The 23,029-nt window shown below is 52.9% G+C and overlaps 1 protein-coding gene across 6 annotated transcripts in view; it reads left to right on the top strand.

Annotated features, from left to right (window-relative positions):
• The window catches only part of ZNF710 (zinc finger protein 710), a 70,156-nt gene extending 47,900 nt beyond the window's left edge, over positions 1 to 22,256 (top strand). For 3 of the 6 annotated variants that reach the window (XM_055417827.2, XM_055417831.2, XM_055417824.2), the window contains exons 2-4: positions 10,413 to 11,898; positions 15,067 to 15,258; positions 15,884 to 16,526. In XM_055417827.2, the coding sequence (XP_055273802.1) occupies positions 10,441 to 11,898; positions 15,067 to 15,258; positions 15,884 to 16,273 (2,040 nt within the window). In that variant the 5' untranslated portion in view covers positions 10,413 to 10,440 and the 3' untranslated portion in view covers positions 16,274 to 16,526. Of the gene's footprint in view, positions 1 to 7,952; positions 8,225 to 9,059; positions 9,241 to 10,412; positions 11,899 to 15,066; positions 15,259 to 15,883; positions 16,527 to 21,241 lie in introns of those variants that run through there. The other 3 variants (XM_055417826.2, XM_055417828.2, XM_088829620.1) reach the window with 3 other exon arrangements.
• Positions 22,257 to 23,029: the final 773 nt, after the last annotated feature.

The following is a 23,029-nucleotide window of genomic DNA, read 5'->3' as shown; positions in this document are numbered from 1 at the left end:
GCCTCTCTTTAAGCCTCAGTTTCCACAACTGTAAAATGGAAATGGTTCTCCTTCCCGAAAGGGCAGCCTGGAAGCCTGGAAACTGCACACGCTCATCACAGGACCTGACAAAGGTCAAGCCCAATAAAAGCTCCCGATGTTCTTCAGTTGTGATTCTTATCTTTGTCCGTGAACTTGTGAGCCCAAGTTTTGTTTGCTTTTCCCTGTTACATTACGCTGGTGATCTTTGGGTCCAGATGAGTGTCCTTGTTTCAAGAATAGACTTGCTTTTTCTTCTGGAATTGGAGAAAAGAGACAGGGCCTTGCAGAAACATGGAGCCTGCCGTTCCTTCTCCTGGGAACAGGGACTAGTCCTGGAGCTCAGGGAAAAGAAGCACAGACCTGAGGGTGTCCACCTGGGGCTCGGCAAGGGGCTCTTTGTTTTTTTTCTTCACACTTGAAATGGATGTTCTCAAAAGGTGCAGAAATTCTAGATGTGTGCTCTGCGAGGGTTGAACTGTGGACACATGGACGTGTTCTCTGCCCTCTCATAGTCTGTGATCTAACTGGGGCACCAGACACTGAGCAAATAATTACACAAATAGATCTATCATTAAAAATTGTGGTAAAGTCCAGGAAGGAAAAGTAGTAAACTTGTAACTACCTAGAACCTGGGGGACCAGACCTGGCTGGGAAGAAGGGTGGTCAGGGAAGGTTCCTGAGGAAGTGACGCCTGAGTTGAAGCCTGGAGGAGGGACAAGAGAACGTTCAAGGCACCAGGAGCAGCATGTGAATCTGTTGAAGAAAATAAGGAAAGGCCACGTGACTGGAGGGTGATGAATAAGGGGACAAGCAGTGCTGTGAAGTTGCCACGCAAGCAAGGGCCAATCAGTCAAGTTCTTACAGGTCTCTAGTGATGTCTGGACTTGATGCAGCCAACAGGCTGGTGGGGGAACCTGAGTGTGTGGGGCGGCTGCCGTGTTTGCTGTGGATGGATGGGTGGGTGGATGGAAATGCACTGGGAATTGAGAGCTCTCAGTTTGGTGCCCATTGTGGGGTGGGAGCCTTGGGGCCTCAGTTTCCACATCTGTAAAATGACAGCATTGGACAGGAGTGTCCCCAAAGGCCCTTCCAACCCTACTGATGAAGATTCCAAGACCAGCCTTGAAGATGAGGGATCTTCAGCGAGGCTACTTTTCCTGCTGCGGGAGAACCCAGCTTGCTTTCTTTGTGGCAAGCAAGGCATCAGGCCGGAGGAACCCTAGCCCATGGCCTTCTGGGGACCCAGTGACTTGAGATCAGAGGCACACGGCACCCCTGTGCCCGAGGAGGATGCCATGTGCTTTGTATGCAGCTCTATAAGCAGCTCAGTGTTTGTCCCTGGCAGTTAATTAGATGCCCTGTCATTTTGGGCTCATTTCTACAAGGGCTTCCAGGTGGCTCAGTGGTAAAGACTCTGCCTGCCAATGCAGGAGACACAGAAGACGGGGTTGGAGCCCTGGGTTAGGAAAAATCCCTGAAGGAGGGCATAGCAACCAGGAATACTCCAGTATTCTTCCCTGGAAGATCCCGTGGACAGAGAAGCCTGGCGGGCTACAGTTCATGGGGTCGCAAAGAGTCACAGGCAATCTCTACAAGAATCAGGAACCCACTCTGTTTTCCTCAGGACAAAAGGGTGAGTGAGGGTCCCCAGGCTGGTGGCAGGGGCTGGCACCTTTCAGGAACCAGGACTCCCCAGGAGCATACAGCCTTGCTTCTCCAGACATGCTCACCCCCTCCTCCTCGGAGGGCTGGGTCCAGCTGGCTTAGTGTCACTGCCTCTGAGTTTTGGCTTTATTCCACCTCACATGCACCTCTGTGTATGAAGAGTTTGCTTGAGAGTGTAAGGCTTGATGCATAGCTGTGCTTCCAACAGGGGAACCTCCATGGCCTAAGTCCATCTGGGATGTGAGGAGGAGCAGACCTGCCTGTGGTGGGGGGTAGGCGTGGGTGTGCTGCAAGTGGGACCCTGGTCTGGGCATGGGACCCCTCAGAGTGGGGAGGAAGGGCCCATCAGGTGCAGGTGTCATAACATCCATGGGAGGGCACTCTTCATTCACCCTCAGGCCCAGGTCATGTGTGAGTGCTCATCAGCTCTTACTAATTTACTTTGAGAATCAGAATGAATTGGGAAGATTTGGAGAAATATGATATCCAGGCCCCAGAGGCAGAGATTCTGATTTAACTGGCATGGGCGCCAGTGCTCTCATCAGGCAGTGCCAATCAGACCCTGTGAAGCCATGACCTCTGCCCTTGGAATTGAGAGCGGGCCCAAGATTGTGCCTGGAGAATCCCATGGGCAGAGAAGCCTGGCAGGCTACAGTCCATAGGGTCTCAAAGAGTCAGACATGGCTGAGTGGACTAACACTTTTGGGGCTTCTCAGGCCACACTAACAGTAAAGAACCTGCCTTCCAGTACAGGAGACGTAAGAGATACAGTTTTGATCCCTGGGTTGGGAAGATCCCCTGGAGAAGGAAATGGCAACCCACTCCAGTATTCTTGCCTAGAGAATCCCATGGACAGAGGAGCCTGGTGTCTTTCTCTCCGGACAATCCCTACCGTCCTACAGGGTGGACTTTTGGTGGGGGAGAGGACTCATCAACAGATTCAATTGTGAATCACGACAACTGTATCAGCATTCTCTAGAGAAACAGAACCAGCAGGATATATACACACAGAGAGAGATTTATTTTAAGGAATTGGCTCATGCGGTTGTGGAGGCTGGCAAGTCCAAAATCTGCAGGGCAGGCTGGCAGGCTGGAGACCCAGGCAGGATTTCTGTGATATGCAATCCCCTTCTTCTCTGAGGAAACTTTGAGGTTTTTTTTCTGAAAACTTCCAACTGATTAGATGAGAGCCGCCCATGTTACGGAGGGTAATCTGCCTTACTTCAAGTCAGCCGATCGTAGATGTTAATCACATCAACCATGACATCACAACATCAGAAGATCCAGATTGTTGTTTGACCAAACAACTGGGCACCCAGCCTAGACACAGGTAAAATTAACCTGATGCTCCCAGGCTGTGAAAGAGGCCTTCGCCCTGCCCCCAGGCAAAGTAATATCTCCCGGGAGGCCATGCCTGTGTGTATGTGCTGTGTGGGCTCAGTTGCTCAGTTGTGTCTGACTCTTTGTGACCCCATAGACTGTAGCCCACCAGGTCCTCTTTCCAGGGAATTCTCCAGGCAAGAATACTGGAGTGGGTTGCCATTTTCTTCAGGGAATCTTCGTGACCCAGGGATTGAACTCGAGTCTCTTATGCCTCTTGCATTGGCAAGTGGATTTTTTTTTTTTTAACCAGTGAGCCACCTAGGAACCCTGATTCCTAAAGAAGGAAGGGGTTCACCCAATGGGAGGGAAGGAACAAGTCCTGCCAGGGGAGCCAGCCTGTGGAAAGGCCCTGAGGTAGGATGCAGACATACAGGAAGCTTTAAAAGAGGGTCAGGTAGATTTTGGCTGAGGATGGGCTTCTGGGCTTCACCAGCATCTCACTGTGTAAACTTGGGCCAGTCCCTTCCCCTTCTGAGCCTCCTTAAAAGGAAGTTGCCATACTTGGTGAGCGTCGGGCCCTCCTGTGGTTTGGATTGGTGGTCCTGTATCGCCACTCTGACCTCTGGAGCCAGAGCTTAGCAAGTCTGTCCAAGGAAAAAGGGGAAGCTGAGGCAGAGAGAGACTCCTGTAAGGAAGAGCCTCGGACAGTTCCCCCTGGGCCACCCCACCCCCGCCCCGGCTGCCTAGTCAGCTCCAGAGTCCAGTGAGACCTTGTGGGCTGGACAGAAGTGAGACCACGGCAAGGAGCCCTGAGGTTTGCACAAACCTCCAGCCTTTACTTTCGCTTCCTTTTCCTTTCATGGGATGTGAGCAGAGTTTACCCTTAAGACGGGGAAAACAGAGGAAACAAAGAGGGTGGTTTTGCTCTAAGTTGAAGTCCTGGGAGTGGCTTTTTTTTTTAAAGTTGTTTTCATACCTGACGCTCCCTACCCCCCACCCTGGGGACAGACACTGGGCCTGTCCCCACCACTCAGAGTTCAGCCTCTCGGGACCCAGCAGCTATTCTGTGGGGGCCCTGAACCCACCTGAGCCCAGTGCTGCACCTCCCAAAGTTCCTGGTGCCTCAGGTTTTAGACTGAGTTTGCTCAGAGCAGCTCCCCCTGGTGTGGAAACTTACACTTCTTTCCATATCCTCGGACTTCCCAGGTGGCGCAGTGGTAAAGAACTCTCCTGCCAATGCAGGAGAGCCAGGTTCAATCAGTGGGTCAGGAAGATCCCCTGGAGAAGGGAATGGCAACCCACTCCAGTTTTCTTGCCTGGAGAATTCCATGGACAGAGGAGCCTGGTGGGCTGCAGTCCATAGGGTCACAAAGAGTTGGACACCACCTAGGAACTGAATAACAACAGCAACAACTATATCTTCACAACCAAGAATGGCACCCAGCACCTGGCAGGTGTGTGGAGCCAGTGATTCAGTTGCAGTACCGAAGGGGTGAACCTGTCTCCCCAGCAGGAGCCCAGGGCTCTGTGGGGCCTGTGCCAGGGAGCAGACCCTGAAAAATCATCATGAGGGTAATGGGTCACAGGGTAGTGAGTGACATCCCAAGACTGGGCAAAAGCCCCGGAGCATTCCTGTGTCTTCAGTTGGTTTTTGAGATGTCCTGGAGGCAAGAGTGAGGCAAAGAATAGCCAGATGGTCACAAAGTCTTATTGGTTCTTCCTTCCAAATGACTCCTGTCTTGTCAGCCCTAAGCAAGACAGGGCCTCAACTGTTCTGCCCCACTGTCTGGTTCCCAGGGACACTGGTGTCCCTGAGCTCTGTGACCCTTCTCTGGTGCATGAAGGTGGGGGTCGCCATGAGAGGAAAGGAGCTTTTAAAGCAGCATGGCTGAGAGGAAGTGAGCTCCTGTCTTGGGAAGGGAGGGGACCCCAGAAGACAGGCAGGTAAGCCAAGGATTAACTGGCCCTCAAGTTTCCAAGTAGCCACTTGTGCCCATTTTACAGATGAGGAAACTGAGACCCCGAGGGACCAGGTGACTTTGTCCAGGGTCACCGAGCAAGTCACTCATTAATTCATTTGACAAACTTGTGTCAGTGTTTTACAGGGACCTTAGCACAGCAATAGATGAAGCAGCAGTGAGAGCTCTGGGGGCCCTGGGGCCCTGCCGGGGGACTGGGGAGGCCTCCTGCTGGGCCTCCGGGAATGAGATTGGCTCTTTCCCCAGGGGCTGGCCTGGCCCTCAGGCCTGGGAGGGGGTGATGCTAAGCCCTGGGAAATAGGACAGCCCTGGGCTTCTGGTGTCACTGGCACAGTCCCCTCCCCCTCTGCAGGCTCCTCCTTCCCCTCCCCCTCCCCTGCTTTTGTTTCTTGGCCTCCACAGCCTCTCTCCCTCCCTCCTTCCCTCTCTCTCCCTGTCTCTCTGTCTCTCTCTGCTGTGGGCCCCTCCCCCCAACTCCCCTTGCAGGTCTTCACGCTGCATTCAAGCAGTGATTCTACTTCCTCTGTCTCCCTGCCTTTTCCATTCCCTTCCTCTCCACCCCGGGGACCAGGGTGTCCTGGTAGGAGACTGAGCCGCATCCCCTCCCTGGTGGCTCTTCATCTCACAGCCCAGGCAGTGCGGAGCCCAGGGCGGTCTGAGTTCCCCTTTCTCTGGGACACTGTAGAGACCTTTTGTTCTGAGCCCACAGCACAGGGGGTGGGAGAGAGGCCTTGCCCTGAAAAGCCATGCGCCGCGGGAGGGCCCCGGCAGGGAGGGCCCTGAGGTGTGGGGCCCCGCCCTGGCACACAGGTGTGGCGCGCCTCCTGCCCTGGGCAGCCCGTGCCAGGATGTTAAAACGAGAGGGCTGCGGCCTGTGAGAAGGAGTTGGGGGTGCGGGGGTGGGGGCACAGAAAGATGGCCCAGGAGGTGGAATGATGGCACCTGCGTTGCAAAGCCCCCAGCTTCCCAACCCCCGGCCCCATGTGCGATAGGCAGACAAACACGCGTGTGAAACGCAGGAGAATTAGATTCCCTCTGTCGTCGTTCTCCAGGCCTCTGTCTCAACAAACACAGCTCCTCCTACACACACACACAGACACACACACACACACCCTCCCTGGCTGCCCCAGTGAACACTCAGCCCCTTCAGCATGTATTTACAGGGTAATATGTGTCGGAGAAGGCAATGGCAAGCCACTCCAGTACTCTTGCCTGGAAAATCCCATGGATGGAGGAGCCTGGTGGGCTGCAGTCCATGGGGTCACTAGGGGTCGGACACGACTGAGCAACTTCACTTTCACTTTTCTCTTTCACACATTGGAGAAGGAAATGGCAACCCACTCCAGTGTTCTTGCCTGGAGAATCCCAGAGACGGGGGAGCCTGGTGGGCTTCCGTCTATGGGGTCACACAGAGTCGGACACGACTGAAGTGACTTAGCAGCAGCATGTGTCGGTTAAGCAGGGGCCTGACCAGCAGGTGGGTTAATCAAGGCTCCCAGGAAGAAGTGCTTTCTGAGTGGAGACCCAAGGACAGAGGGGCTCTAGCTGCCCGGGAAGGGGACCCCCCCCTTGCCCAGTCTGGCTGGAGCCATGGACCAGCCAGACAGGAGCGGGTCTGAGGCTTCGCATTTGTCCTGGGTCTGCCCATGCGTTCCTGCTGGCTCACGGGAGCCTGAGGAGGGAGGGCTCAGAGCCAAGATGCAGCCTCCCAGGCTGCATAGACGGCGGAGCAGAGCTGCAGGCACCGAGCCTGGATGGGCCCAGGTGCTGACCTGGTGCTGCCCTCACCACTGGGGCTGGTGCTGCCTTTTAGTTCCCCAACCAGGGATCAAACCCATGCCCCCTTCACTGGAAGCACAGAGTCTTCAGTACTGGACTGCCAGGAGGTCCCCTGCCAGGGCACTCTTGAGCTTGCTACTTACACCTGGGATTCCGGGGCCGAGGAGTGTGGTGCCTGCTCCCCCCACCCCCACAGGGTTGTTTTTAGGATTAAAAGGCTTGCCTAGGACCTGCTGAGCACTCAGTCACCATGTTTGTGGTTAGTTGTTGGCAGTTCTGTGTCCCTACACTTGGGCACAAACCCCTCAAGATGAAGGACTGTGGGCAGGTCCCCTTCTACACGCAGGCACGGGCTGTAGCCCTCAGCCCCACAGTAAAACCACCAGCCTATTCCCGTGGGAAGGGGATGCAGGATGGCCAGGGACAGGTTCAGCTTGCACTTGGGTTCCTGGTATGAGCCTTGGGAGTGGCCCTTTTGCTCTTAGAAGGTCACTCCTAACAGGGCTGGAATTCTACATGACCACCCTCCCTGTGGGGGCCACCCCCGACATGTGCTTCCATGGGCAGGTGCTCATCTGCCAATGTGTGTGTGTGTGCTCAATCATGTCCGACTCTGTGACCCCATGGACTGTAGCCCTCCAGTCTCCTCTATCCATCGATTTTCCAGGCAAGAATAAGGAGTGAATTGTCATTTCCTCTTCCAAGGGATCTTCCTGACGCAGGGATCGAACCTGCGTCTCCTGCATTGGCAGGCAGGTTCTTTACCACTGGCGCCACCTGAGAAGCCCTCATCTGCCAGTGGAGTGATGTGTTACGGGTTTCTTTGCTCCCATTCCCTTCAGGTGCTGGAAGAGGGGTGCTGCCAGGGCCTGGGGCCTGGAGAAAAGCACAGGGGATATGAAATCTAGAAAAATAGCACTGATCACCTATTTGTAGGGCAGCAATAGAGACGCAGACATAGAGAACAGACTTGTAGAAAGGAGAGGGTGGGATAATTGGAGAAAGTAGCCTGGAAACATATACATCCCCATGGGTAAAACAGGTAGATAGTGGGAATTTGCTATATGACGCAGGGAGCTCAACCCTGGGGCTTTGTGACAACCTAGAAGGGTGGGATCGGGTAGGGAGGCGGGAGGGAGGAGACATCTGTATACTTAAGGCCGATCCATGTTCTGTACGGCAGAAACCAACACAACATTGTAAAGCAATTATCCTCTGATTAAAAATAAATTAGGTGGGATGGGGGGGAAGAAAAGCACATGGAAGGGACTGACATCTCTGCTGACATACATCTCATGTCCTCAGCACCCCAGGATTCAGGCATCACCTCCCCCTCGGCAGAGATGAGGAAACTGAGGCTCAGGGCATGACCGGATGACCCTGAACCAGAAAGGGGCAAAGTCCAGATCTGAATTCAGAATCCAGGCCAAGTCCCGGCACAGGCTCCGCCGCTGAGGGTCAGTCCCTCCCCTCTGCTGGCCCTGCCTTTGGGGAAGTCTGGAAAAAGTGCTGAGCTGCTTGTTTCCTCAAGCCCACAGCTGACACTGGGCGCTGCTGGGCGCTGGGTCAGATGGGCCGCTGTCCTCCAAGGCAGTGAGGCTCCCCGCACGGGGAGGCAGGGGGGTTGCAGTGGGCACAGCAGTCTCCTCTGGACACCACGGGGGACCTCATTGCCTTTCATCTCCAAGCACAGGGCCCGACCCAGATCAGGGATTTAGCAAATTATTTGTTGCACTGATCAAATGAGTTCTTAGTCTCTAGAGGCTGACATAGACTCACCCAAACTTTTGATGAATTTGGGACCCCAGAATGAAAAAATCTCTCAGGTCTGTGGTTTTCATCCAAAAAGGCTGCTTCTTTGAGGACTTCCATGGCGGTCCAGTTAATTTTATTTATTTATTTATTTATTTAGGCCATGTCATGCGGTTCCCCCCTGTGTTGGGAATGCGGAGTCTTAACCACTGGAGCCCCCAGGGAAGTCCCCCTCCCCCGTTCTTGGATAGGGAAACTGAGATGCAGAAGTGACTTCGCTTAGTCACTTGTATGTGACAGAGCTAGGACTTGAGGCCAGGCTGCCTGACTCGCAGCTGAGTGTTCTTTCCAATGCGGGGTGGGAGAGTGAGGTCTCTCCATCAGGGCTAGCCACCCCCTCCCCACAACCCCCAGCCTGTTCCAGAGGTTTTCCTTCCATCTGACCCCTTCCTCTAGAGCCCTGCTTTAAGCCTAATAGTTTAATCTTTAGTGTCCGTTTCAAGGAGGCTAAAATTCCTCTCTGGGGTATTTTATTTTTAGCCGGCTTCAGGAAGGGGAAGCTCTTCTGGCCTGTTGGGGGAAGGGAGACACCAGCCGGGAGCCTGCTTCCTGAGGAAGGGCGGCCGCCATGCACCTGACCCTGGCCTGGGAGGAGAGCTGGCGAGGCAGGCAGTCCTGTCTTCCCCCTTCCTTATGGAGCACCTCTGTTGTTCTGTGCTAGGTACTGAGCAGTGGGGTAGGGTGCAATCTGATGAGGACCCCAGGCCAGGGAGGAGGCCCTCCCACATCCTGGCCATCAGGGAGAGCTGGGAAGCACCGGAAACTGGGGGAATTTCAGGGAAGCCTGGGGAGCTGGTGGGAGGAACCAGGAGCTCTGTGGGGTTGGGGAAAGGGCACCCAGGTGGGAGAACCCTGTGCAAAGGCTGGGCTACGCAGAGGGCAGTGGTGTGGTGAATCTCCTAGGAAGGCAGGAAGCTGATGCCCCGGCTTTGGACTCAGACAGGTGGGCTCAGTGGCTTTAGTAGAAACACCTGTTGGATCAGAGAACGTGGCTGTGAAGCTGGGAGCTAGTTTTAGCATTCACTTCAGCCAGTTTTCTCCAGCTTGTTAGCCATCACAGACTCCTTCTTTCAAATCAGATCTTTCATGAAATTCCAAGGTACATATCAGACACAAGCTATATTTTAATCAGTGTAAACTTAGGTCATTAAATGTGCAACATTTAGCTAATCAAGAGCAATAACCTGTTGTGCAAGGCAGTCATTTAGCATCAGGGCTGACAGGTGGTAACTGCTGTCTGAGCTTGGCCTCTGCACCTAATTTATTTTTGTGTGTTGCCTTGTTCTTGCCCAATATATTTAAAAACCAAAACACCACATTCACATAGCCAAGTGAATGGTGACGGCTGTTTAACAGCTCACTGTACAGTCTCAAGGTCAGTGTAAAATTAATTATACCTTGGCCACAAAGCCATTGTGTGGGAACAAGGTATATATTTCATTTGAGTAAAGATGGGTTTTTTTAACATCAGTTTTTAAAAGAGCAGAATCTTTAGTGTTTGCCATTTTGGATCTGATTCTTTTGGGAACTCCTGTACCACTGGGGAAACCCAGCCTCCCTATTTCACAGATGGGAAGACTGAGGCCAGCAAGGGGGCAGGGCTTACCCAGGACCCCCACAGGGAGATGGAGGCCCTGGCGAACAAAGATCAGATACACAGAGGGTGTCATGGCTCCCTGTAATCACCCTGTGCCCTGTTCCCAAGACATGAATAGAAAGACGTCAGGGACAGACACACCCAGACTTGGCGAGCCCTCGCTGAGCGTGGGTCTGTCTGTCGTCAGTCTGGGGGCCTTGAGCTGAAGGTACGCATGTTCCCTTCTCTTCCCGCAGCGATGCCCTCCTAGCCAGCCTCCACGGGATGGAGGGCTTCATGGACTCAGGGACACAGACTGATGCCGTGGTGGTGCTGTCTTTGGCTCAGGCCGCCGTGCTGGGCCTGGTCTCGGAAAATGAGCTCTTTGGAGCCACCATAAGCGCCGAAGCCTTCTACCCGGACCTGGGGCCGGAGCTGTCCGGGGCAGCCATAGGGGAGCCCCGGCCCCCAGGCCCGGACGTCTACCAGCTGGCCTGCAATGGGCGGGCCCTGGAGGAGCCGGCGGAGGAGGAGGTGCTGGAGGTGGAGGCGGCCTTCGAGAAGCACACCCGGCGGAAGACGCGGCCGCCTGTGCGCCTGGTGCCCAAGGTCAAGTTTGAGAAGGTGGAGGAGGAGGAGGAGGTCTACGAGGTGTCGGTGCCCGGCGGCGACGACAAAGATGCCGGCCCAGCAGAGGCCCCAGCCGAGGCGGCTGGCGGCGGCTGCGAGGCCTTGGTGCAGAGCAGCGCGGTCAAGATGATCGACCTCAGCGTCTTCAGCCGCAAGCCCCGGACGCTGCGGCACCTGCCCCGCGCCCCGCGGCCAGAGTTGGATGTAGCCCCGTTTGATGCCCACTTCCCCGACCCAGCCCGGGACGCCTTCCCCGAGCCCAGCATGGCGCTGCCCAGGCCGGAGGCCCTGCCCGTGGAGTGCGGCTTTGAGCCGCCGCACCTGCCCCCGCTGAGCGACCCCGAGCCCCCCACCATGGAGTCCCCGGAGCCCGTGAAGCCGGAGCAGGGCTTCGTGTGGCAGGAGGTGGGCGAGTTCGAAGCGGACGCAGCCGGCTCGACGGTGGAGCGCCACAAGAAGGCCCAGCTGGACCGGCTGGACATCAACGTGCAGATCGACGACTCGTACCTGGTGGAGGCCGGCGACCGGCAGAAGCGCTGGCAGTGTCGCATGTGCGAGAAGTCCTACACGTCCAAGTACAACCTGGTGACGCACATCCTGGGCCACAACGGCATCAAGCCGCACTCGTGCCCGCACTGCAGCAAGCTCTTCAAGCAGCCCAGCCACCTGCAGACGCACCTGCTGACGCACCAGGGCACCCGGCCACACAAGTGCCAGGTGTGCCAGAAGGCCTTCACGCAGACCAGCCACCTCAAGCGCCACATGCTGCTGCACTCGGAGGTCAAGCCCTACAGCTGCCACTTCTGCGGCCGCGGCTTCGCCTACCCCAGCGAGCTCAAGGCCCACGAGGTGAAGCACGAGAGCGGCCGCTGCCACGTGTGCGTCGAGTGCGGCCTGGACTTCTCCACGCTGACGCAGCTCAAGCGCCACCTGGCCTCCCACCAGGGCCCCACCCTCTACCAGTGCCTGGAGTGCGACAAGTCCTTCCACTACCGCAGCCAGCTGCAGAATCACATGCTCAAGCACCAGAACGTGCGGCCCTTCGTGTGCACCGAGTGCGGCATGGAGTTCAGCCAGATCCACCACCTCAAGCAGCACTCGCTCACCCACAAGGTAAGGGCGCCCGCGCCACCCCGCACCCTGGCCAGACCTGGCCCCTGGAGCTTGCCTGCTGGCCGCACCCGCCAGGGCTTCCTGAGTCTCTGCTCTCTCCTGCCGCGCTTTCACCCAGGGCTTCCCATAGTGCTGGATGCGACCACTTAGGCGGTGAACATTTATTTCTTTTTTTAATGTTTGTGTGCTCAGTCACTTGAGTCATGTTCGACTCTTTGCAACCCCGTGGACTGTAGCTCTCCAGGCTCCTCTGTCCATGGGATTTTCCAGGTAAGAATACTGGAGTGGGTTGCAGTTTCTTCCTCCAGGGGATCTTCCTACCCAAGGATCAAACTCATGTCTCCTGCATCTCCTGTATTGCAGGCGGATTCTTAACCAGCAGACCACCAGGGAAGTCCCAAATGTTTCTTATTTTTATCGTTATATTTATTTTGATGTTGTTGCTGTTCAGTTGCTCAGTTGTGTCCAACTCCTTGCACCCCATGGACTGGAGCACGCCAGGCTTCCCTGTCCTTCACCATCTCCTGGAGTTTGCTCAGATTCATGCCTATGGAGTCAATGATGCCATCCAGTCATCTTATCCTCTGTCACCCGCTTCTCTTGCCATCAATGTTTCCCATCATCAGGGTCTTTTCCAGTGAGTTGGCTTTTTGTATCAGGTGGCCAAAGCATTGGAGCTTCAGCATCAGTACTTCCAATGAATATTCAGGGTTGATTTCTTTTAGGATTGACTGGTTTGATCTCCTTGCTGTCCAAGGGACTGTACATGACCACTGGAAAAATCATAGCTTTCACTGGATGGACCTTTGTCAGCAAAGTGATGTCTCTGCTTTATTTTGATGAGTGTTAGAAAAAAGATGTAATTGAAATTAATTTTTGTTTATTTGGATTTTGGCTTTTTGTGTGTGTGTGGTTTGGGGGATTTTTTTTTTTTTTTAAAGATATGAACCGTTTTTCTGTTTAACAACCAAAGACATGTTTCTGAATGTGGTTTCTCCTCCCTAATCCTGATACCTGCAATTCAGATGCAGGTGAGCAGAGAAGACACATCTGCCTCCCTGCTGGGCCCCCTTAGGTCAACAGCAAACACTTTGGGCCGCAAGCCTGGAGCTCTGAATGGGCTTCAGCCCCAGTGTTTCAGATGCTCTGAAATTAGTTTTTTAAATAGTGAAACTTTATTCATTTTAAAACATTTGAACTGAAGTGTTTGAAGAATCCCGGCAGGACCCAAGGAGCACAGTTGGAGAATTGCTGATTTTCCATCTCACAGCTGGGAGGACCGAGGCCAGCGAGAGGCCAGGATGCCTTGGGGAAGTAGATGAGATGCGCAAGAACACAAAGGGCTCCCCTTGCCTCTCCTAATTACTCAAGTCTATCAAAAGTGTGTGACTCTCTTTTAAGCAAATATTAAATATATTTCATTGTAGAAGGGAGTGAGGGACTTCCCTGGTGGTCCAGTGGTTAAGAATCCACTTTCCAATGCAGGGGACACAGGTTTGATCCCTGGTCAGGGAACTAAGATCCCACATGCCAAAGGGCAACTAAGCCCACAGGCCACAACTACTGAGCCTGTGTGCTCTGGAGCCCATGTGCTACAACATGGACCCGATACAGCCAAATAAATATTTTTTTAAAAAAAAAAGCTTTAAAAAGGGAATGAATGTAAGGGAAAATATTTGTTATGGAGAAGTACAATTGGTTCTAGATATTATGAAATGAGGCAAAGTGGCCTGTGGAGACAGATGGTAGGGCAACACTGTCCTTGTCCGCTGTGTCTCTAGACATAACCTTGACCAGTTCTCTCCTACCTTCCTCCCTCCCTGGAGGCTACTAGCCACCCTGACTTTCAGCCAACATCACCTCCTTTGAGGGGCCTTTACATCCAAACAGGTTGAATGAGGCCTCTCAGGTCCCACCATCCCACTCTGGCACTTGGCCTGCCCTGTGGTTTCCACCCAAATCCAACCAGCTTCACACTTTGAAGCTGAATGTGCATGGAGCTGGGGCTTCCCAGTTGACGCTAGTGGTAAAGATCCCACGTACAATGCAGGAGACATGAGAAACTCCGATTCGATCCCTGGGTCAGGAAGATCCCCTGGAGGAGGGCATGGCAACCCACTCCAGTATTCTTGCCTGGAAAATCCTATGGAAAGAGGAGCCTGGCAGGCTATGTACATGGGGTCGCAAAGAGTCGGACATGACTGACCAATAGAGCACGCGTGTGCATAGAGGTACCACTCTCCATAGCTGTGGCCTTAGAGAGGCTCCAGGGTGAACTCGTGTCCTTGTCTCTCACAGTGGACATTGCAGTGAGTAGGGGAGAAATATCTTGCCAAGCCGAGAATCCAGCCTGTCCCAGCCCTGGAACTTTTTTTTTTTTAATATATACTTTTTAATTTATTTGGCTGCACTGGATCTTAGTTATGGCATATAAGATCTAGTTCCATGGCCAGGGATCAAACCAGGGTCCCCTGCATTGGGAGCATTGAGTCAGCCACCAGACTACCAGGGAAGTCCCCTTGGGAACTTTTTCTGCTGCAGCAGAGATGATTGCAGATTTCATTGCAGGTGCTCCTCCATTCAATTGGTGTAGCTACGTAGACTGTAATGTTAAGAAGGATTCTGAAGCTGAATCTGGCCTCGCCATAAAACCAGATGATTGATTATTTATGCCTGCAGGGGGCTTGAGTGATGAGAATAGAGAGCAGTAAGTACACGTGCTGTGTACTTGCCATCTTTCTCCTCTCTTCATAGACTTAAAAATCCCCACAAGTCCACAAAGTGTTAAAGAAATAAATAATACTGTGAAGAAAAGGGGAAAGCAAAAATCAAAGGCTGATAAAACTGAAAACATTCCCGTGATCATTCTCAGTGTATGCAGTGCACACATCATGCACGAAGTCAGCTCCCCAAGGGCAGGGCCCCCTGGTGGTCACACACGTCATCTTCACTGTGTCAAGCTGGCACACACAATGTCTGTCTACTGAGAGACACTGGGACCATGGGGTCGCAAAGAGTCAGACGCGACTGAGAGACTAAGAAACAGCAAACAACAGGAAGTCATTTCCCAGAAGCCCTGATGCTTGGGTCCGCACGAACACACTCCCAGAACCTGTGTCCATTGTGCGGTCCTGATCGTGGCTCCCGCCCGCCCCCATCCCCCTACAGGGCGTGAAGGAGTTCAAGTGCGAGGTGTGCGGCCGGGAGTTCACCCTGCAAGCTAACATGAAGCGGCACATGCTGATCCACACCAGCGTCCGGCCCTACCAGTGTCACATCTGTTTCAAGACCTTCGTGCAGAAGCAGACCCTCAAGACTCACATGATTGTCCACTCGCCTGTGAAGCCGTTCAAATGCAAGGTACCGGACCCTCGGGCCCCGGGGAGGGCATGCTCACAAGTGGCCCCGGCATGTGATCACAGGAGGCGGGACCCAGGCTGGGCAAGGGGGGCCACTCCCCCACCCCCCACCCCACCCCCGTTGGCTGAAACTGCTGGGCTCTGAGAGGTGGCGGGTCGGTGGTGAGGGTTGAGGTCCTCCAGCTACTGAATTGGCTGCTTTTCTTTGGCCGCACTGAGGCTTGTGGGAACTTAGTTCCCCAGCCAGGGATGGAACGCAGGCCCTTGGCAGTGCAAGTGCAGAATCCTGACCACTGGACCGCCAGGGAATTCCCCTTAGTTGCTCTTTGAGAGTTGGGGGCGGGGGTGAAGGTCGAGGTGCAGCCTCAGGGAAGGAGCCCAGGCCGGAGACTCAGTGCTGTCGGAGCTCCCAGCCCTGGGTCTCAGCCTCAGCTTGGGGAGTGTGGGGCAGACCCGCAGGAACGGTGACCTGCAAGGAGGGGCTCAGTCCTCGGCCTCTGGGGTCACGTAGGAAAGGACAAAGGGAATGCGATTTGGGCCCAGCCATGGAGGTGGGAGCGGCCAGGGGCTGGGGGAGGACAGGCCCCCAGGCTGACGAGGCCGGGCTGGGGCGGGGTGTGTTCCAGGTGTGCGGGAAGTCCTTCAACCGCATGTACAACCTGCTGGGCCACATGCACCTTCACGCGGGTAGCAAACCCTTCAAGTGCCCCTACTGCTCCAGCAAGTTCAACCTCAAGGGCAACCTGAGCCGGCACATGAAGGTCAAGCATGGCGTCATGGACATCGGCCTGGACAGCCAAGGTGGGTGGGCCACACGCCGTGGACGGAGCAAGAGCGGTCCTGTCATGGCACACTCAGGAGCCTCCTGTCCAGTGAGGGGAGCGGGGAGGCTGGCCAGGCCTGAGACCTCACTGGGGTGGGCTCAGGTCTGGAGAGGGGGCTCCCCGGAGGGCCATCAGCGTGATAACGACGGGACATTTATGTATTCTCCAAAGGACTTACGTGGGCTCACATAAACAATAATAAAAAGAATATTTGTTGAGTGCTGTGTGCCAAGCCTTTATTAACTCATGTGACCCTCACTGCGAGGTTGGCTCTGTTATTATCACCATTGTACAGATGCAGGCACTGAAGGATAGAGAAGTTAGGGAACTCATGCAAGATCATCACTGAGACAGGGCATTTTTAACACATTATTTGACCGGAGATGTGTTAATATGTCTTTTATTACCCAGACGTTATTGACTGGAGACATATCAATATGTTTTTAGAGAGTGACACAATTAACATCACCATGCAGTTATTAGAGCTTAAAATTGATCAAGGGTTCATTATACAACTTACGATTGTCATAATTCACATTTTGCTCTGTTAGTTTTTTGTTCCAAACTTGTGTGTATTATAAACTCAAGTTTATTACCATAAAATTTCAAAAATGACGCATTATGAAATTTTGAGTAAAATAAGAATTTTTCAGTGAATTTTATGCAGTTACTTCCTCTGATTGTCTAAGCAACATAAATACTAGTCCCTCAGAAGATGATAGTTCTTCAGAATATAGTTCTGCTTCAGACGATGTATTAGACCAACAAAAAGACAAAAAAGAAATCTTAGTGTTTGATTTGGATACTCAAAGTGAAAATGAAACTCATGGTGCTGGAGAAGATGTTATAGGTGTGTCAGGTATAATTATTGAATGTAATAATCTGCAAAGTGTTAGTGAAATAACAGAATTAATATTTGACTGGCCAAAATAAAAATCACTGGTCAAAGGCATTAGTTTCTGCAAAAATCCCCCAGTCGATAATCAGTTTAAGAATGGGTGGGAAGGAAAGTAACAAAAGGGAAGATGCCAACTGAAAAATAAGGGAGAGCCAGGTGAGGTTACAACCCCAAGTACAAGTGGGAGGTTCTGTGGGCATGCAGAGGGGAGCCCTGAGCTTCCCAGTGACCAAGGCAAAGAGGATAATACCGTCAGTCACACTCTTCCTAGTACCTGGCGGAAGGAATGCAGCCCACATACTCAGGAGGCTTTTGCTCACCTCTGCAGTTGGTGGAGGTTTCACTGGCTGTTGGTTATAACATCCCCACGTGTTAGTGATGACCTCTCCCCTCAACACTGGTCAGCAGTGGAAGCACCTTATTCTTTCTGGCCTCATGGGAAGGAGACACTTTAGAGATTCTACAGGAAGGAGAAGACAGCCACACTTTCAGAAGGTTCCTTATATAGTCTGGAGCTATTTAACTTTCTGGAGTTCCTTCCAAGACGCATAGCTAGGAATGTGTGTCGACAATCACTGGGTGGGTGGACTTGCCGTGTGAGGTGACTGGGGCGTGGTGGAAATAACTCTGATTTAGATTTGGAACAGTGAGTGGCCTGGGGTTTTCTGGTAGAAACAAGTGTCCTCAGTTTTCCATTCTCCCTGGGTGAGGATGAAATGCTGTTGGCTGCATATAGATGCTCTGTTGCACCTTCTTCCTTGATATGTGGCTCTAGGACCAGCAGTGTTGGCATCACCTGGGGTCTTGCTAGAATTGCAGACTCACCTCCACCCCAGACCTGCTGAATCAGGATCTGCATTTCAGAAAGATCCTTCGGTGATTTGTTTGCACTGGAAAACTTGAGAAGCATTTAATGAAGTGATGGTTTTCAAATTTGAGCCAGGGAGCATGAGATCACCGGAGGCTTGTTAAAGTGTTGAGTCCCACCCCCCAGAGCTTCTCATTCTGTAGGTCTGGAGTGGGGTTAGACCATTTGCATTTCCAAGTTCCCAAGTCAAAGGGAAGCTACCGGTCAAGAAACTCATATTGGGAACCTCTGATCTAAGCTCTAGAGAACCGTTCTTAAACTTGAAATCACTTAGAGAAGTTTTAAAGTGCTGATGCCTGAGTCTCAACCACAGAGATTCAAGTAATTGATCTGGTGTGTGGCCCAGGATCCGGATTTTTTTTTAAGCACCTTAGGTAATTCTTTGCACAGTAGAGTCTAAGAGCCAGTACTCTAGTGCATCTACTAGGAAGCAAACCCACCAGGAGGGACTGAGCAGGACTGGTCCTTTGAAAGCAGCTGTCCCTACAAACCTCTCTCCCAGGGTGTGGCTAAGGCATAAGCTCTTTCTATCTGAGATCAGCAACCAAGGATGCTGGTGGCTTTCTTCCTGATTGTACCAGATGACAGACAGTAAAGCAGGGATTGGCATGGAACTGGCTGGGGCCCAAGCCACTCATATATAACCTTGGTCTGAGAAGCTCAGTTTTGATCTTGTGCAGGAGGAAGGCAGCATACATTCTAGATAGAGCTATCCAATAAACTATAGGACTGTAATTTAAGAGGTAGATTAATGTTTTTGCAAAAAAAAAAAAAAAAAATGGTACAAATTGTTCCCTGGGGCCAACTGGAACTGCCAGATAGAGTTAATAAAAGAAGTTGGGAGGGTAACAAGAGACTCAAAGGTAGAAATTTTTCCTGGGTCTTTATTTTGTTGTCGTTGTTGAGTTGCTAAGTTGTGCCCAACTCTTTGCGACCCCATGGACTGCCACACACCAGGCTTCCCTGTCCTCCACTATCTCCTGGAATTTGCTCAAATTCATGTCCACTGAGTCAGTGATGCCATCCAACCTTCTCATCCTCTGTCCCCCTCTTCTCCTGCCCTCAATCTTTCCCAGCACCAGGGCTCTTCGCATCAGGTGGCCAAAGTACTGGAGCTTCAGCTTCAGCACCAGTCCTTCCAGTGAATATTCAGGGTTGATTTCCTTTAGGATTGACTGGTTTCATCTCCTTGCAGTCCAAGGGACTCTCAGAAGTCTTCTCCAGCATGACAATTTGAAAGCATCAATTCTTCAGCCTTTATGTAGCTTATTTTTAATCAAGTATATGATAGGGAAGTGTGGCACTAGGATTTGAGGAAGAAACAGCCTAGGGTCTGTAAGATGTGGTGCAGTTGACCTTGTTTTATAGTCACAAGACTCAGTGTGTCAAATGCCATGGACACAAATAACAGACATCCCATTCAGACCAGCTTAAACAATAAGGAAATAAATAAATGATTTGCAGTCCAGGTTATCTGCAAAGTTGACTGATTCAGCCCCTCAGCAATAACAGGGTGAGACTCCCTCTCTCCACAGCATTGGCTGTGATTTTCCTCACGGTCACAAAATAGCTGCCAGTGGCCTTTAGGGCAACACGCTTCCTTGTTCACCTCTATTGGAAGAGCAAGAGCCTGCTGTCCTTTGCTGTATGAAACCAATGAGAACATTCTCAGAACTCACTAATAGGCCTTTCCTCATGATTCATTGGCCAGAATTGGGTCCCATTCCTCATCCTGAGCCACTCATTGACAAGGAGTAGGATTACTGTTCAATCAGTGGTTCTCAATTGGGGACATTTATTTGACCATGTCTAAGAGACTGCTGGATGGCATCACTGACTCTGTGGACATGGAACTCCGGGAGTTGGTGATGGACAGGGAGGCCTGGCGTACTGTGATTCATGGGGTCGTGGAGAGTCGGACACGACTGAGCGACTGAACTGAACTGAAGAGACATTTGGGGCTTCCCTGGTGGCTCAGACGGTAAAGAATCTACCTGCAATGCAGGAGACTCCGGTTCGATCCCTGGGTCAGGAAGATTGCCTGGAGGAGGAAATGGCAACTTACTTCAGTATTCTTGCCTGGAGAATCCTATAGACAGAGGAGCCTGACGGACTGCAGTCCATGGGGTCGCAGAGTCAGACACGACTGACCAACTAATACACAAGAGAGCTGGGTATCACAGCTGGGGTGATGTTATTGGTATCTAGCTGGTAGAGGCCACAGATGCTGTGAAACATCCTACAATGAATGCACAGGCGAGTCCCCCAAAATAAAGAATCATGGCCCAAGGTGTTAATAATGCCAAGGTTGAAAACCCATGCCTTAGACTCATCAAGGCTACCCCTGGGCTGGGTTCTATTTCTTCCCAAACACATTGCATCTCCTAGGTAGATGGGGCAGAATGTACACTGGGACTCAGCCACAGTACCTGCCAGCAAGCTTCCCATTGTCTTCAGGGCCTCCCTCCCTCCAAAACTTAGCAGAAGGCAGCCCCACCCAGGCCTCCACCTCTGTGGAGTTTTCTGTCTGGCTTTGTTCCAATAGTAAGAGCTTTATAAAAGATTTCAATTTGATAAAATGACAGAAGGCCTTTTAAAAGAGTTTTTATCTCATCATCTTTGTTTACCTACCTTGAGTGTTTGGCCTTGGAGAGCAGGGCCAGAAGATACAGCTGGCAGGCACCAGGTTGGAGAAATAGCCCTTTGAGATAGTCATAAGTAGATCAAAACAACAGCACTTGCTGGGTACCCCTGAGTAAGTTGATTAACCTCTCTGAACTTGCTTTTGCTCTCCTAAATGGGGTTGCTGTGAGCATTCAGGAGATGATACATGTGAAGTGCCTGGCATACAGTAGGTGCCAAATAAGTGGTGTGGCCAATATAATACAGCACAGGAATCTTTCATATGGGAAAGGGGATTAATGAGTCATGTTGCAAAGAATAAATAAGGGCTTAGTGATTTAGGGGGCTTCCCTGGTGGCTCAGATGGCAAAGAATCCACCTGCAAAGCAGAAGACCTGGGTTCAGTCCCTCAGTTGGGAAGATCCCCTGGGGAAGGGAACAGCTACCCACTCCAGTATTTTTGCCTGGAGAATTACATGGACAGAGAAGCCTGGTGGGCTAGTCCATGGGGTGGCAGAGTTGGAGAAAACAGTGACTTCCACTTTCGTGACTCAGGAGGTGCAAGAGTTCAAATCCAGGCCTGAACTCACTCGGCACACATTTGAGAAGCCACAGGAGTCAGTCAGGTCCCCCCAGAGCAGGGCGGTAGGGGAAACCGCTGAGTCTTCTGGAAGCCGTGACTAGGAACCACTCCTTAGTTCTGCTTCCTGTATGGGAGTGACCGACCCTTCCCACAGGCAGCAGCCAAGCTTGACTGTGCCCTCTCTTGCAGACCCCATGATGGAGTTGACGGGCACGGACCCCTCTGAGCTCGACAGCCAGCAGGAAATGGAGGACTTCGAGGAGAACGCCTACGCCTACACGGGTGTGGATGGCAGCGCCGAGGCCAGCGTCCTCACCGAACAGGCCATGAAAGAGATGGCCTACTACAATGTGCTATAGCACAGGCTGGGCCGCCCAAAATGGGGCAAGGAGGGCGTAGGGCTTGCGGGCTGCCTCCCTGCAGCTGAGAAATGAGCTTTTGCCCCATTGCCCTGAGCCCTGCCCTCCCACTTGGTCGTTTGCACCACTAGGGACTTGGAGACCAAATGGAGACTATACTACTGGCCTCAGCTATGAACCCGGCACAGGCCCCAGGTGTGGTGGGGAAGGAAGGATGACCCGAGAAGCCCAGGTCCCCGTCTCCTTGGCCTGCTGCTGCGGGAGAAATGCAGATGGGGGCCGTTTGGGGACAGGCCACTAGGGCAGAGGTTCTGTCTCTCCGGGCCCAGCAGAGCTGGGGCGGCCAGTGTTGGGGAGTGCCGTCTTGATGGCTCCTCAGGGGCCCTGTCACTGGAGGAAGAGATCTCTTGAGCCATGTTTTGTGTTCTCCTCTGGACCATCTCCTGCCTCTAGGGATGGTTGAGCTCTTGTGCTGGTTGGTCAGCCCTGCTCCCCACCCTCACCCACTCCCATCAGCCCATGGGCTGGGAAAAGCCCAGGCCCAGAGCCCCCCTTCCCCACCTGGTCCACAGACAGCCAGGCAGGGCCCTCTGCCTTCTACCTCCTGGTGCCCTCCACACACTCTGCCAGCCAGGCATGCATGTGGCCCCTGGGAAAGCAGGGTGCAGCCCCAACCCTGGCTACCATCCTCTCCATCCAGCCCCCAGAAAGGCCCCATCTCACAGCCCTGTTTGGAAGTGGGTGTCCCGAAAGTGGATTCCAACAAACTGTTACCCAGGGCAGCACACCAGGGTCCCCCGGCAAAGCCAGGACATGCAGTGCATGAGGCACTTGCTAACAAGAAAGGTGGCAGCCCTCCCAGGTGAGGGCAATAGGGAGGGGATCACTGGGGACCAAAAGGGGCTGTCCTCAAGGAGGCCAAGGATGGCCTGTGGGGGGGAGGGGGGCTGGAGTTTTTCTTATTTAAGGTCTAATAAGTATGCATTTTGAGGACAGGGACAGCCAAGGGTCACCAGAGTCCTAGGAAGAGCAACATATTTTAAAAAGGAAGACCATAGAGAAGAAAAAAAAAAACCTTTTTTCCTTTTTTTTGCGCAAAGGGAGGTATTTTGAAGGTAATTTATTTTTTTTTCTTTCCAAATCTGCATCACCTATTCTCTTTTCTGATGGGTATCATTTTCTTTTTCCCAGCGGAAGCTTTCTTGTGTGCTGTGCGTGCTTTGTGGCTCCCCAGCCACCCGAGAGCAGCCCAGGGACTCGGGGTGGGGATGGAGTGGGTACTTGCTGGTCTGGCCCTGGAGGGTGCATGCGGCTGTGGGCAGGAAGCCTCGGGAGGCGAGGGCGAGGGCGAGGGCGAGGCAGGAGGAGGCAGAGCCTGGCAGGCCCTCCACCCCCGCCTGGCCCCTACGGCCGGTGACTCGCTGGGTGCCATTCAGAGCAGTGGCCAGAGCTCCCACAGCCTGCCCGCTCTCAGCCCCTCTGTCCCTAGCTCCTGCCTCAGAGCTGAAAGACTGCAGGGCCTCCGGGGCAGTGAAAGAGCACATTGAGGAATGCCAGGGCACCCAGATTCCCACCCACTCAACCCTGAGGCCTCTATGATGGGGTGGGAGTGGGGGCA

Source organism: Moschus berezovskii, chromosome 21 (assembly GCF_049115385.1).
Source record: "Moschus berezovskii isolate FMDL1 chromosome 21, NW_MosBer_1.0, whole genome shotgun sequence".
Lineage (NCBI taxonomy): Eukaryota > Metazoa > Chordata > Mammalia > Artiodactyla > Moschidae > Moschus > Moschus berezovskii.
Note: the sequence above shows the minus strand (reverse complement) of the source record. Positions and strands in the feature narration are given on the sequence as shown.